At 39.5% G+C, this 15,729-nt stretch overlaps 1 protein-coding gene across 5 annotated transcripts in view; it reads left to right on the forward strand.

Moving 5' to 3' along the window:
• Positions 1–15,729, forward strand: part of NAV3 (neuron navigator 3) — an 859,400-nt gene that overhangs the window by 669,200 nt on the left and 174,471 nt on the right. For all 5 annotated transcript variants that reach the window (XM_057487521.1, XM_057487524.1, XM_057487525.1 and 2 more), the window contains one exon: positions 4,573–5,548. In XM_057487521.1, the coding sequence (XP_057343504.1) occupies positions 4,573–5,548 (976 nt within the window). The remainder of the gene's footprint in view (positions 1–4,572; positions 5,549–15,729) is intronic.

Raw genomic sequence — 15,729 nt, forward strand, 5'->3', positions numbered from 1 at the left:
TGATTAATCTTCCCTTCCTTCTACAATGACCTGTGTTGCTGAAGTTGTCCTGTATTTCTCAGGAACCATGTATATCACTGCATACAAAACCTCCTGCGCACTGAATACTTTAAAATGAATGGTGCGACCTCCTAGTTGTTGTTGGCACTTTGAGTTGAAAGCTGGTTTGTTCTCCTGTAAGCAGCATGCCTTAGGCATGGAAGAAGACATAAGTAGGTTGAGGATGCTCCCTGTGCCCTTCTCGGGCTAATAGCGCCATTGGCAACATGGTGCCAAGCTCTAACACTGAAACTCCAGAGAAACGTCATTATCTAAACTTCCAAGATGCCTGTTATGACTGCCATATTTACTGCATGTATTAATTTTAGAGCTAGATTGGTGTTTTTTCCATCACCAATTTCGTTTTTTCTGCAAGATGAGGGAACTAAAAATTAACTCTGTGAATTTAGATGTCTTCTAAGCACTAATTAAAATTCATTCTTACATCAACTCTGAAGGATGGTGTAAGAAGGATGCCCAGGGAGAAAGTATATAGTTTACCAAGTAGAAAGTACCTTGCATGATGTTTCCCCCATTTATACTCTGCTCTTTGAGAAAGAAGGACACCGCGATTGAAGGAGCCACCAATTAGCTGCACTGTCGTGACGACCCTGTGGCTTTCTGGAGAGCCACACCAGCGGTACTTCTGGCTATGCCTCAAACACATGGAAACAACAGAGTTAAAAGCCTCCATTTTTAGAATCAGATCAACCTGAGTTCCAATTTTGATTTTGTCTTTTCTAAGTTTTACTGTATGTGTGAATTGGTACAAAGTACTTCCTCTTTCTGAGCATCCCTTTTCTCACTGATAAGTAGATATATCAGATTATTATGGGTTTAAATGAGACAGCAGGAATGTAAAGGTTTTAAGTGTGATACCAGTGTGAAAATGCTTGGAGGAAGTAAGCAGTTGATGAATATAATGTTGTTTGGCTCTAGTGGAGTTGGTGACGCTGGATGTGGAGGTGGACGAAGGGAAAGGAAGGAAAAGGGAAGGCAAGACAATTTTTCTTTGGTGGCTGGAGACAAGAAGCAGGGCTGTAGGCAGGGCTCGGCCCTACAGTCCATTGCAGGAATGCTTTTAAATATGTGCATTAGATATCCGTTCTTTCTCCATGCCCAGACAACAACTCATTCATAGTCAGAAGCTGAGTTATCAACATTCAGACACATCAGTGAGACCTTAGATCCTCAAAGATCAGAACACACACACCGAGACTAGAATCTGCGGCACGCGTGGTCTGTAGGGCTCAGATGCTGCCATCTCAGCTGCTTCTATGTAGCCTGTACTCCGAGGTCTCCTGAGAGACTCGTGTTATTCCGGTGCCTTCGTGATACACAATGGCCTATGATTTGTCCTCTTAATGACACCTGAAGCCCTTCATTGCTGCTGTATAGAAACAGCCTGGGGACAGATTTAGTGCTGAGCTTAGAGAAGTGTCTTATGTATATGTACTCCTCTGAGAACAGCTTCGCAGCTGTTGCTGTGACTGTAACTATGGGTTGGGTGTGGATGTCACAATTCAAGTCCCTCCTGTCTCATTTTTGGGTGTAGTGACATTGAACTTCCTCTTCTGTACCTGAACTATTGTAGCAGCCTACAGTAAAGATCAGCACACTTAACAAGCATCTTGACTGGTTCTTTTCTACCCTCTTCTCTCATCCCCACCAGAGCCCTAAGCACACGGGGGTGTGTGCTGACTTCTTAACTGGTTGCAGATACGTGGCAGACACACTATCTGTGGCTATCAGGAAAAACTCCATAGGCTTCTTTTGGTTTTAGTGGCCCCTCACCACAAACTGCCAAGCATACAGGTGAAAACATACCTGCCCAAGGTTCTGGAAGGTGAGAGAGCAAAGAAAATTAATGCAGCAAAGCTATGGAACATTTAATGCTTTCAGCCAGTTTGGGTCATGTTTAAAGGAACAATTCTTTAAGGCTGATAATGTCAGGAACTGCCATGATTTCTGAGTCCATTCACCCTTTGCTACCCAAAACCTTGTCTGTGGCCAGCAGCACTGACCTCGTCTGGACGTTTGTTGGGACAGCAGGATCTCAGGGCCACTGCAGAGCCTGTGAATCATGACGTGGGGCACAGTTGGGCCCTTGGGGGACTTGTGCACATTCAAGTTTGAGAAACGCTATGTTAAACACTTAGAATGTCACATTCTGTGCTTAATACAGGCATGGAATGTGCAGAGTAGTAGAGGAAATAGGCAATCACAGGTGAGCTGTAATAGGGAAAATAATAAGCTATGGGAAAATGTAGATTAGCCCCGAAATTCAGACTTGATGCTAGGATGTCAGAGGTGGCCTGGGAATAATGTTTTTTGGTTTATGTGTTTTTTTGCCAAAGGAAGTGAGGTAGAAGTTGAGGCCCGACCAATAAGTAGAAATTATTTTAAAGAAATATTTGGGTAGGCATTTCTACCTAGAGGTAGTCAATGTAAAATTATGATGAAATGTTATTAGTCTCTGACAGAGATCTTTAAGTGAAATACATATGGAATTACCTGTACTTAAAACAAATAGCAGTAAAAGTTTGAAATTTGTTAACAGTGGATGGATTTGAGTCTTGTTGGATTTGTTTGTCTTGAATTAGTTAATACCCCCACTGTTCTTCAGGAAACCTTAATGTTTGTGTATGAACCTAATGGATTTCTACAAATATTCTAGAAATGGATGTTATTACAGACTTTCTAGGAATACTGAAAAAAATTAATTTATCACCATATGCTTTAAAATTTAAATATACCATGTAAGCATTTTGACTTTTCAGTGAACTAATGTATTTTAACCTAGAGTATATATGTACAATCTTACATTAATTTTTGCCAGTTGAAATGTGGAACTGCGGAAAAGTAGTGAGCATTAGAAGTCAGTGTTGGTATACCAATTTGTTTAAGAAAATTTAAGATTAAAATTCATTAGTCTACACTATTTTATTGTTAACATAACTTTCACAAATGTATTATGCTAATTTAGTCACACTTATTAAACTAACCCCACAAATATTCAACTAACAATTTAACCTTTTTTCCTATCTCTAACTTCTTTATTTCCTTTTTTGTGTATGTCAATTTCCTCTTCTGGAAAATGGGTAAGACTGGCGTTCTCTACTAATAGGCTTGATTACATATTGTTTACCATGCATTTTGACATCTTTGAAGAAAGTACTTCAAAGTAAAAGCATTGTAGTTTTATATTTGTGATTATTTAATGAAGTTCAGTAGGCTCCAATTCCTGAATATTATGAAAAGGATATTCTTCATAAAATAGAATATTCCATTGGGTATTTTATCGAAAAGAGCTTTGCATCTATTTATCACTATCCAATATGTTAATAGTATCAAATGATGCCTCTTTCACATAAATATCTAATTTAATCATTTTCATTCCATCTCTCAAAAAAAAAAAGGAAGACAGGCATCTATGGTAGATGAAAATTAAGGTCAATAATTTCACTAGACTTATACAATTCCAAAATGTTAACATATATAGTGAGGTATTTTAACTCCAAGGTTGGTTCTTTTTTTATTCTATACCATCTTACAAAAATCTCTTTTTGATTTGGTTTTTCATGCTAAAAAATAAGACATAAGTAGGCACTAATCTGTGCTAGAACAGTCATATGAAAATTTGTATCAAAATGGGATTTTTGAGTGGAAAGTAAGTAAACACCAATGCAATGTGCTTATATGACAAAGGCCTTATTTTCCTAGAGTCCCAAAAGTAGCTTTATTTTGTGTTACAGTTTAAAGTTTGTTCAGATGACTACAGGAGGCTACAGATGTGCTAGTTTAAAGAACATAGGCTCTAAATTCAGTTCAGATCCAGAGTGGGTGAACTTTAAACCCATTATGCCATTATTCTTTGCCTTAGTTTTTTTTTTTTTTTTTTTGTAAAATAAGAATAATACTGATACATACATTGTAGGGTTGTTATAAGGATTGTATAATACATATTTCATATATACATTCTTCTTAATAGATCTACAAACCAGATAAACATAAATTTTAATACTCTTCTTTCATACAGATACAAATAAATATTAACAAAAACTTAAATTATGATTCATAAGCATATTTAATCAGATAACAATAAGCTAGGCTCCCTGTTAGTTAAAGCAAATTTTCAATATTCCTTATACGATATATTTTTATAAAGCTACATGGAATACCAATTTACTGCTATGAGCTACAACAGTAATTGGGAAAACAATACAAAGAATTATTTAGGGGAGAGATAGTGTTTTATTCATCTTTAGATAACTGTGACAAGCAAAATTCATTTGGGCAAGAGTAATTTTAGAAGGGGTAAAAAGCAAGCTTGTTTCCAAAAATCAATGCTCTCAGACCCTGAATTTTTTATATTTGGTACAAGACAAGCACATCACCGAAGGGACTGGTGCCACACAGTGTGTCATTTTCCAGCTCTTGGGAGACCTACCTCGACGGGTCTTCACTCAGAGAGGGGTATGGTGTAGATAAAAGCTAATCAGCCTTTTCTTTCTTTCTTTTCTTAACGTCCAGATTCCTCCAAAGGACCTCAGCCTTGTACAGGTGTAAATGGTAACATGCAGCCCCCCGGCCCCGCCGGGCCACCCCCTGCCTCCGCCATCCCCGCTCCCAGCGCCAGCAAGCCCTGGCGCAGCAAGTCCATGAACGTCAAGCACAGCGCCACGTCCACCATGCTGGCCGTGAGGCCGTCGAGCCCGGCCACCTCGCCCACGCCGTCCGCAGACAGACCGAAGGCCCCGGTCTCCGAAGGCGTCAAGACCGCCACCTCGGGGCAGAAGTCCATGCTGGAGAAATTCAAGCTGGTCAATGCGCGGACTGCTCTCCGCGCCCCGCAGCCTCCCAGCGCGGGGTCCAGCGAGGCTGCCAAGGACGACGACGCCTTTTCTGAATCGGGTGAAGCGGAAGGTTTTATCATCAGCGGCCTGAACAGTGGTGGCTCAATAAGTAGCAGCCCCAAAGTGTCACCAAAATTAACGCCCCCGAAAGCTGGAAGCAAAAATCTCAGCAATAAAAAGTCTTTGCTACAGCCAAAGGAAAAAGAGGAGAAGAGCAGGGACAAAGGTAAAGTTTGCACTGAAAAGCCAGCCAAGGACGAGAAAGACCAGGCGCCGGAGCCGGCTCCGAAGAAGGCCTCCAAGATCGCGAGCCTGATCCCCAAGGGCAGCAAGGCGGCGGCGGCGGCCAAGAAGGAAAGCCTGCCCGCGCCCTGCAGCGGGATCCCCAAGCCCGGCGCCAAGGTGCCCGCGGCCAAGCCGCCCGCGGCGCCGGGCGGCAGGGAGCCGGAGAGGGCCCGGCCAGGGAAGGCGAGCGCGTCCCAGCCGGCGCCCCGGCCGCCCGCCGACAGAGGCCCCGCGGAAGGGCGCGCCCCGGCCGCGGCGGGGGCAGCGTCGGGGGCCCCGGGCGGGCCGAGCGCGGGCGGCGGCGTCCAGCTCCCGGCGCAGCAGCCCAGCCGCCCCAACACGGCCACTGTGGCCCCGTTCATCTGCAGGTGAGGCGGCGCGGCGGGCCGGGGGTTCGCGGCCCCCTGGGAGCGCGTCGCGCCGAGGGGACGGGCCTGGGACGCAGCTTCCCCACGAAGACCCTGGGCGCTCTGGTCCTTTCCGCCCCCCTCCCCTCTTCTTCCCTCTCCCCAAGACCTGGGGGTGAAACAGGTGACCGGGTGGGTAAATAGGCCCGGAAACCGCAATTATAAAGTAGCGCAGGCATGAAGGTATAGAGAATATAGTCAATAATATTGTAACATCTTTCTGTGTTGATGGATAGTAACCACACTTACGGGGTGAGCATTTAATACTGTAGGTAACTGTAGAATCACTGCACCGGAAACCAGTGTAATATTATATAGTAACTATACTTCAATAAAAACAAATAAATAACTAAAAGAACCTGAGGCCTTTAAAAGTGGACCTACTCGTTAATGGCAAAATAGAACTCCCACACCATGACTTTCTCCTGGGTCTGCTACTATTATTATCTTTCTTAGTAATCTTTTATAGTCAGTGTTATAGGGTTGACAGATATTTTTGTTTTCACCCTTGGGATCAAGTATACCATAATGCTTAAAGGGGCAGGCTCGGGGATCAGACAGATAATAATGCCCAGCTCTGCCACTTACCTGCTCTACGACTTGGGACAAGTTACTTAATATCCCTTAGTCTCATTTTCTTCAGCCTTCAGATAGGAATGCTTGGTATCCATCTTGTAGAGCTGGGAAGAACAGCAAGCATAATGCATACATTTACTCTATATTCTGGAACATTGTAGACGTTTCTTAAATGCTGTTTATAAGGCAGTGCTTTCCCAGAATAGAATTTATATTAACTTCCCACAGCTAGGCATACATTTCTAGGCAAAAATAATAACCTCTGTAATAATTGTATTTTATTAGTTTTTGTATTATATATTTATTTATATTTTATTTTGTATGCATTAAAGATATACCATATTATACAGTTATAAAAATGGCACATTTTGCCTATTGTTCTGTGATCTGTTTTAATCAATTAGCAATACATTAGGCATGGCTATGTCTCCATTTTTGGTCACTGTCTTTTCAGAGAGGAGAGGCTTGCAGTGGAGTAACGTCTGCCCTTTTGGCAGGTTGGCAGTTCAACAACAGGAAAGATATTTTCTGAATAGGAAGTAGGATTTGATATAATTAAAAGAGAGGGTCAAGATGATCTAATTAAAAAAATTATTAAATTAATTAAATGTATGGATTTTTTAAATAAAGAAAATAATTATAACGATTTGTTTTCCCTGCATGGAAAGTCTAAGAGCTTTCATCTGAGGCTTTATATGCTCAGCAAAACAAATTTTACTAATAGCATTTCAGCTCTTGGTATTTTGTCTTTACTAGCAATAATACATTTAAAACCTTTGTGTGTAGTGAGATAGGAGTCTGCAGCTCTTTCTAACTCCAGACTCCATAACTGACGAAGGAGAATTTAACCTATCAGAAATCACAGTACATATTTCAAAATTATAAGGAAAATCATGAAGTTTCAAATATGTTGTACTCAGCACACATGTGCATCTCCAATATATTCTGTAAAAGTGTCAGTCATCTCAAATCACCACAAATGAATTTTCAGGAGAGTGCCAATCTAAAGTGAAAGAATGTATCTGCCAGTTTAGCTGTCTTTCTGCAGGTAGCAACAGGCTTGTTTGTTTGGTGCTTGAAATAAAATATCTGCTAGATAGGAATTGACTGGTTTCCATTTAAAGATGTAACTTTTCCTAGTAAAAAGAGCAAGCAACACAGTGTAGAGGTTAAAGTGTGGATCACTTGTGTGACCTTGCCAAATTCTCCAACCTCTTTGAGTCTCTGATCGTCATCGTTAAAATGAAGGTTCTGAAAGCACCATAATACACCCAAGTAGCTAAGAATGAAGGCCACAGAGTCTGCTTGCTCCACCGTTGTTCAGAGACAGCATCTTCTGTTGAGATGGTGGCCCTAGGAGCTGGGCTGCCTGGACTGGAATCCTACTCATGCTATTTATTAGTCATGTGACTTTGGGTCACATAGTTACAGGCTCTGAATCTAAATTTCCTAATCTGTAAAATGGGAATGATAATAATAGTAGCTTCCACCTAAGGCTATTTTGTAGGTTAAATTAGTTAAGTTGATACAGGGCTTTGAATGGTACCTGCCACATAGCAAGGAGCCTTGCCTAAATTCCAGTTTATAATCCTGTGAAGTGCGGTCGGTAAGAATATCTACCTCATTTGGTTGTTTTAAAGATTAAGTAAGGCAATTGCATGTAAAGACTTTAGCATAGAACCAGATTTGGAGTAAATGACTTAATAAAGGTCAGTAAGTCATTGTATTGTTAGCAATAATATAAAGTACTTTAAGACAAAATCACTTAGTAAGAAGTAAGGCAAGTTCACATCATAGTCTACACGTGAGACAATAGTTGCTTGAAATCTTTCATCAATATAGAATAATTTTATAAATGATCATATAAATCCTTTCAAGGTAGTCAGTATTCAAGCTTTTTCACGGTCAGTGAAAGATATTGATATCACAGAGTCATGCCTTTTGGATTATGTGCCCCTAACATCCTTTCAGCTCTGACCACTCCAGTCCTATTTCAGATCCTTCCAGCAAACTCCCTGACAGACTTTTCTGGGGTTGCTAATCATTTGATAAGATAATGGTAATAATTTACTATTTCATAATGTATTGCCATTTGTTGAATCCTTACTATTGCAAGTCTCTATGCCACAAGATTTATGTTCATTTTCTCATTTAAACTTTGTCATAAACCCATAAGAAAGGAATGTTAGCCCCTTTTACAGAGATGAAGAAGCAGAGATTTCAAGACAGAATGTGATAAGCTCAAAGGCACAGGGCTAATAGGATTTTACCTTTGAACCCAAATATGCTTAATCTATGACACCCTCCTTTGCTTATCGGTTCTTTCTACATGTATAGAATTAAGAAGTATTATTACCAGGAAAATTCTGGATGGGAAAATGTCAATAATAGATGTGTGAAATTCTCAAACTCATTTATAATGGAAATGCTTAGTTTCTTTAAAGAACAATAAATTTAAAATACATATAGATATATATAAATAATTAAATAACCTCTATATAATGGAAGATGGATGGCTGATGGTGATATTTTTTGCCTTTTCTCAGCACACCTCCAGGTCATGCTAAATTATTAAGTATTCCTTCTGGGACTCTCAAGTGTTTCATAATGCTCTTTCTTGCAAATTAAATGATTAGAGTCCTAGAAATATAACATGGGGTACTTGAAGTTAATGGATTTCACATTAGCCCTACTTCCTATACAGTGTAAGAGTATTATTTATTAGGTTTTTATAACTCACTTATCACCACATTGCCATAAAAGTAATTTTGCGTTTTGTATATCTTTGTCCATTTAATGGGTAGATATGTCTAAAATCAAAGGTGAAAATTTTTAGAAAAAAGATTTTAATTCAATGTAAGAAGTTCCCACTAAATAGACCTATCTGAATAGAATAGGCTACCTTCTTAAGTGTTAAGATGACCACTGGAAATACTGAAGAGGTGGCAGAATGACCAGTTGCCATAGTTTAGGCAAAGAGAAATGACTAAATACTTCATTTATGTACTCATCACTCATTCTGCAAAACTCAAGAAAAAGGTCTCTGCTCTCTAGGAGCTCAGATTATGTTAGTTAGAATGCATTATTACTTGAATGGAAGACTAAGGAAGAAAATTTGGAAAGAACCTGTATTTTGTTCTTCTCTTTCAATTACTCCCTCCCTCATTCATTTTATTTTCAATATAAGGATAAGAATATAATAAAAAGTTTGAAAAATTGCTGTTACAGAAGTATATGCAACAATTAATGTAGAAGAAAGAGTTTTCCTTTGTCTTTCAAGAGGATGGGTTCAATGAATGCATCAGAGAGTGTAAAAGAAGAGATGGACTTAAAGGATAAGTCTGAATTTGTCAGGTGGAAGAGAGATTGTTGCAACAATCAGACCTTCTTTAATTGTAGAATCCAAGCATGATGTAAACAATAATAGGCACGTTACAAAGTACTTTGGAAATATTAGTAACTAAAACTGCTGCAGAGACTAGAGGTTAGTTAGAATGCATTATTACTTGAATGGAAGACTAAGGAAGAAAATTTGGAAAGAACCTGTATTTTGTTCTTCTCTTTCAATTACTCCCTCCCTCATTCATTTTATTTTCAACTAGTCCTATTGGCTCGTCCTCCAAAATATACCCTCAATCGTGCGTTTCTTTCGATTTCCACCTCCTGCCTGTTCCAAGCCACACCCACCGCCAGTTCTCATCTGGTTTCCAATGAGTCTTCAGCTTCCACTTTGGTCCCTTGCCAATTGAGCTTCCTCCGTACAGCAGGAGCTCTCACCCTCTAAAAGTATGAATTATATATGTCATTCCAATTCATGAGGCCGTCTACTAGAGTTCTATTACACTTAAAAAAAAATAGAACTCAGACACCTTCTATGACGTACCAGTCCCTGCATCATCTAGCTGTCTACCTAAACCGTCAAGCCGCACCCGCCCCATTCCCCACCTACTGCGCTGAAGCCCTGCTCTGATTGACGTTCAGCAAACGGACCTGTACTGCTCTGGGGCCTTGGCGGAAAGTTCTCCCTGCCTGTAGTGACTCTCTTCAGGCCACAGTGGGCCCTTTCTTCCCTTCAGGGCTCTGCTTACATGCAGCCCCTTCACATAAGCTACTCTGCTTCGCAAAACCATCTTGTCCTAAGGCATACTGCCGAGTCTCTTGCCAGAATTATACCCCATCATCCTCTTGTATTTAACCCATAGTTTATCACTGTCCACTATTGTCTTGTTTACTTATTAATAAGTGTGATTTCATCTACCCACCTTTGACTGTAACATAAGCTTACTGAGACCAAGAGTCTCATTTTTTTTATTTAGTAGCATAATTGTCCAGAGCCCCTGCTATAGGTACCAAGTAAAATTTGTTGAGTGAAAATCATCATCGTGAGTTAGACTCACCTGCTATAGAATTATAGAATAACTGCCAAAAATTCATAACAGAACAGGAAAAATTCTGATCTCCTACTTCCTATAAATGGGAGAGGGTTTAATTTTAATACAAACAGCTTTAATATAGTCAAAGAATGAAATCATACCTTCTCTTAGGACATTTATTCCTTATTTTTTTTCTCCTTTCAGCATCTACCTACTAAATATCTATTAGGCAAAAGGCATCAAGGACAGAGTGAAACATCACAAACCCCATATGTCATTTCCTTCCACCGCCCACCATATAGTGGGCAAGAGACTGACCCAAAGATAAATGCAAAACAAAGCAGGTGGTGAAGTTTTATACTCCCCAGCTGTGAACAAGATTTGGTACATTGAGACTTTGAAACAGTAGAAAATTACTGTTAGTGTTGGAATCAGAGACCCTGGCACTCAAGCTTAGATTCTGAAACTTAAGTGGAATTTGGGTGTGCAGAAGAAATGAGGCAGACAGAAAAGGAAATGTAGACTGACAAACCATATAAATGGTACACACAGCACATGGAGAGTAGTTGGCAAGTTTTTTTTTTTGACCGGTTTTCCTCATTAATGAAGAGTTATTGGAGGCTTATTGTTCTAGAAATTCATGTATTTCAGGAACTTGGACTCTGTGTATTTGTGTGTGTGCACGTGTGCATTTGTGAACATATGAGCACTCATGTGAAGCATGATTAGGAATATTCGTGTGTCTTCAGTGTGTAAAGCAGAATGTTAGTGGAGACCTCATGGTAGGATAGCCATGTTTGGGGCTAGATGAAGGAGAAATTTACTGACTTTCAGAGACAGCTTTACTAAGACTTGATTTAGAGGCCCCAGTTAGAGGTGTCTATCCTTTGCACTGTATTCTTCAAACTTGCCTTCCTTCTCTAGAATTTAAAAATTGTTATCTTAGCTCCTTTGGACCTTCAAAATGCCTCCCCTCTTCCATGGATCATATTGTCCCCACTGCTTTTGCATTCATTACTTTAAAGCTATCTATATTCCTCATGTTTGCAAAGATAGTGAAGTAAAATAGTGAAGTAAATTAGTTAATTTAAGAGAAAAGGAAGTACTTACATTTTCCCTAAATGTCTTTTTAGCAGCCCCCAGTAAATTTCAAAATAGCCATTAATCAGATTTGTAACTTGCTATCTTGCAGTCTGCATTCTTTATTGACTGACCTTTTTTTAGATGCCAAGAAAACAGTGCATAATGCAAACACATAAGGCCAAGGGAGCAGAGTCAGGGATGTGGGAAATTCACAAAATAAGAAAAAAAGAATTTTTAGAGTCTCAAAATATCTTTCCACAAAAATACTTACTAAATACAAATGAGGCAGAGTAACTCTAGAGTGGAAAACTGTGGCAGACATTACCCTAAATCAAGGAATCAAATTTAACACCACCAAAATGGAACCATCAATACTGTTGATAGATTGCAATGCAAAGAAAAAAGTATCATTTCAGTGACATCTAGACAAAAAATATATGCAGTATGGACCTAATCATGAGGAAGTATCAGACAAACCTAAATTTAAAAACACTGTACTGATTGCCTGCCTTCAACATGTCAGTGTCATGAAAGTCAGGGAAAGACTAGGCAAGACACTGTTATACAGAGAAAAATATCATGATGCTTAAGTTCATTAATCAAGTATAAGCAGAGACTGTCTATACACACTTGATTTATAACATTAAGTCAAGAGAGTATGAATTTAGAGATTTCCTTTCTTTTGATATAATATTTCTTCTACAACAACATAATAGGTTCTCAGGAGAGATTTGTTATAACAAGGTTTTGTGAGAGTTCAGATTTGCCTAGAAAGTAACATGGAAAGTTGACCCTTGAATATTCTATGCTCTGAAAGGCAAAGAATCCAAAACATTAGTTTTGAAAATACTTACTTAGTTTTAAGTTTGGCTTATTTGTTGAACCAGTAGATTGCATAGAAGGAGCTGTGAGTTTTTAAAGATTGAAATGCAGAGCATATCACCATCTTGCAGATAAAGCTTTGTAAGCTCTGCAGTTACTATTACAGATTAGGCTGCAGTTGCAGTTTTCTGTGAACTGGGCATAATTGGTCATCAGCACAAACTTAAGTTCATTGAATGCTTGCCTTGCCAGCATGTCTTTTGCTAGGTTTGATATACATCTGTGCATCGGTTAGCAGTTTGAACCCCCTACACAGCAGTACTTTCAAGAGGGAACACTGAGGCAGCTCAAGGAGGGCCTGCTGGGGGAACACTGCTATGAGTTGGGGTGCTTTCAGCAGAGAGGCCTCATAAACTACCGTTCCTGCTTTTGGCTTACGAGGTTCACTGCCAGATTGTCTAGCCACACAACTGCTGTTTCTTCTTTCTAATTTTATTTTCTCTCAGAACAAATTTTTAACTTACAGAAAATTGGTAAGAATAGTGCAAAGAACTCCCATATATACTCATATATACTTCACTCTGAGCACCCAAAACCTTATTCACATTTCATTAATTGTCCCAAAGGATCACTTTCAGTCAGTCAAGATGAATGTTGTCCCCAGTCGTCCTGTCTTCCTAAGTCTCCCCTAATCTGGAACATTTCTATCATCTTTCCTTGACTTACATGACACTGACATGTTGAAGGCAGGCTTTCGGTACAGCATTTTTAAATTTGGGTTTGTCTGATACTTCCTCATAATTAGGTCCATATTGCATATATTTCTGTATAGTGTGTCACAGAAATGATGCTTTGTTCGTTCCACTGCATCCTATCAACAGTATTGATGGTTCCGCTTTGGTGGTGTTAAATTTGATTCCTTGTTTAGGATGATGTGTGCCACAGTTTTCCACTCTAGAGTTACTTTGCCTCATTTGTATTTAAAAAGTATTTTTGTGGGAAGATATTTTTGAGACTCTGAAAATTCTGTTCCTTCATCTATTTTCACCCATAAGTTTTAGCCTCCCAGTGAGGTTTATTGCCTGAATGAATAATTTAGTACAATGATGGCAAATGATTCCTCATTCTGTCATCCCTTGTGCATTTATGCCGTGACAGTCTACTTGAAGAAAGAGATGCCCCTGCTTCTTCTCCTCCTTCTCCATTCCTTCTTCTTTTCCCTTCCTCTCTTTCTCTCTCTAAACTGTGTGGACTAATGGGTTCTTCTTGTATTCAGTGGGTTACAGTTCACTGAAATGACTACATATTGTGATTATTATATGTTCCCGGATTTGGCTACTGGGGTCCCCTTCAAGCCAGCTTCTCCTCTGTTCCTTGAGAACTTCATTTTTTTGGCCAGTGTTGTTCCAAGCTCACCTTGTCCTTACCCTGCCATGGCTTCAGCTTTTATCTAAGGAGCCCTCCCTTCCTTTTGTGAAGGGTGATATTTAGAAACCAAGACCTCATTGCTTCTAGGTTTCTTGAAAGGTGAAGTGTATGTAGGTACACACACACGTGCACTTTTATGTCATTACTTCACACACACACACACACACCTTTATGTCATTACTTACACACACACACGTGCACCTTTATGTCATTACTTACCTCAATATCTGTGTGATATCCATATATAACCACAACCATTAATTCATAACAGCAGCTCCAATTCCAAGTCAACACACAGGGCTTACTCTTGCTTTTCCCTTTCCATGCTTGTACCTCCTTTTGTCTCCTATTATCTTCAATATGTTTGGGCTGCTCTTCACCCTGACAGATTCCTGGCTTGCACCCTGACTCACCTGTTTGCCTTCCCACCATGACGGAAAGAGGAGAGCAAGCTCCTTGCTGGAAAGATACTTGCTTTTCTTTCCTTTTTGTTGGGTTTATAAAGCAAGAACTACAAGACCGTTAGTTAATGTTGCTGACTTGAAACCAGTTCTATTTCTGTCCACCTTTGTGACTACGTCCAGACCAAGATGAATATATCAAGATGTATTTTAATATAAGGCTTTTTGAAAACAGCCTTAACTATGGAATTTGAAGATTGATAGTATCTAGAATTTATGGCTGAATTCCAGTAAGTGGCATGTATAATAGCTTCTTTTTCTTAAGAGTAAAAATTTAAAGTAGTAAAAAGTAAAATTTAGGGTAGATCAGTGGATGCTGTCACATTCAAATATTGCCTGTTACTGATTTAATGACTGAGCCATCTGTAAGCAGAGGGGGCCTCAAATGCATTAAAATGCTTGTGTCTGGAAACATTTAGTTTAGGGTTAAACTGTAGGTTAGTGGTTAAGAACAGTATTTATAGGCAACCAGGTTCACGAATGGTTTAAGCATCTACCAGTTTGTTATGGTAGAGCAAATTATTTAACCTCTAGAAGCTTTAAGTTAACTACAGCACTTACATTTCAATTGTCTCAGTCCGTTCAGACTACTGTAACCAAAATACCATGGGCTGGAACAATAAACATTTATTTCTCAAGGTCCTGGAGGCTGGGGCATCCAGGATCAAAGTGCCAGCCGATTCAGTATCTGGTTAGGTCCTGCTTTCTGGTTTTTACATGACCATCTTCTCACTCTGTCCTCACAAAGCAGAAGGGGCGAGGGAGCTCTCTCTGGGGTCTCTTTCTTTGGGCACTAATGCCCTGCATGAGGGCTCCATCCACATGACCAGTCACCACCCCCAAAGGCTCCACCTCCTAATACCATCACCTTGGGAATTAGGTTTCAACATGAGCTTTTGGGGAAAACATTTAGTTCATAGCAACAGGATCATTATGAATTTTGAGTGATATGCCATAGGTAAAATATCACTTGAAACATAGTAAGTACATGTAAACAGGAAATAGCTTTTATATTTCATCATTGGTGACATCTAGACTTTTAACCACTATGAGTCTTAGTGGCAGATACTAGCACTGAACATCTGTTTTTTTAGAATTCTAAGTAAATTAAATGGTATTTTTGCAACGCTGTATCTTACAATCTCAATAGGTACTTTTAACATGTTGACCATGTCATAAGTGCACAGTAAGAGAATCCACACAGAATTATCTTCTATATATTTTGAAGGAACATCATGATACTCATTTTTTCTCTTCCTAGTCAATATGGGGGAAATGCAGTATCAGTTTTTGTGGGAACAGTGAATGATACCACTGCAATATTCACAGGTTATACCTGTCAAAACGTACCTTTTGATTAGAGAACACTTGATTCTGAAGACTTTACAAATTGTTTCAA

This window comes from Manis pentadactyla, chromosome 10 (genome assembly GCF_030020395.1).
Source record: "Manis pentadactyla isolate mManPen7 chromosome 10, mManPen7.hap1, whole genome shotgun sequence".
In the NCBI taxonomy this organism is placed as follows: Eukaryota; Metazoa; Chordata; class Mammalia; order Pholidota; family Manidae; genus Manis; species Manis pentadactyla.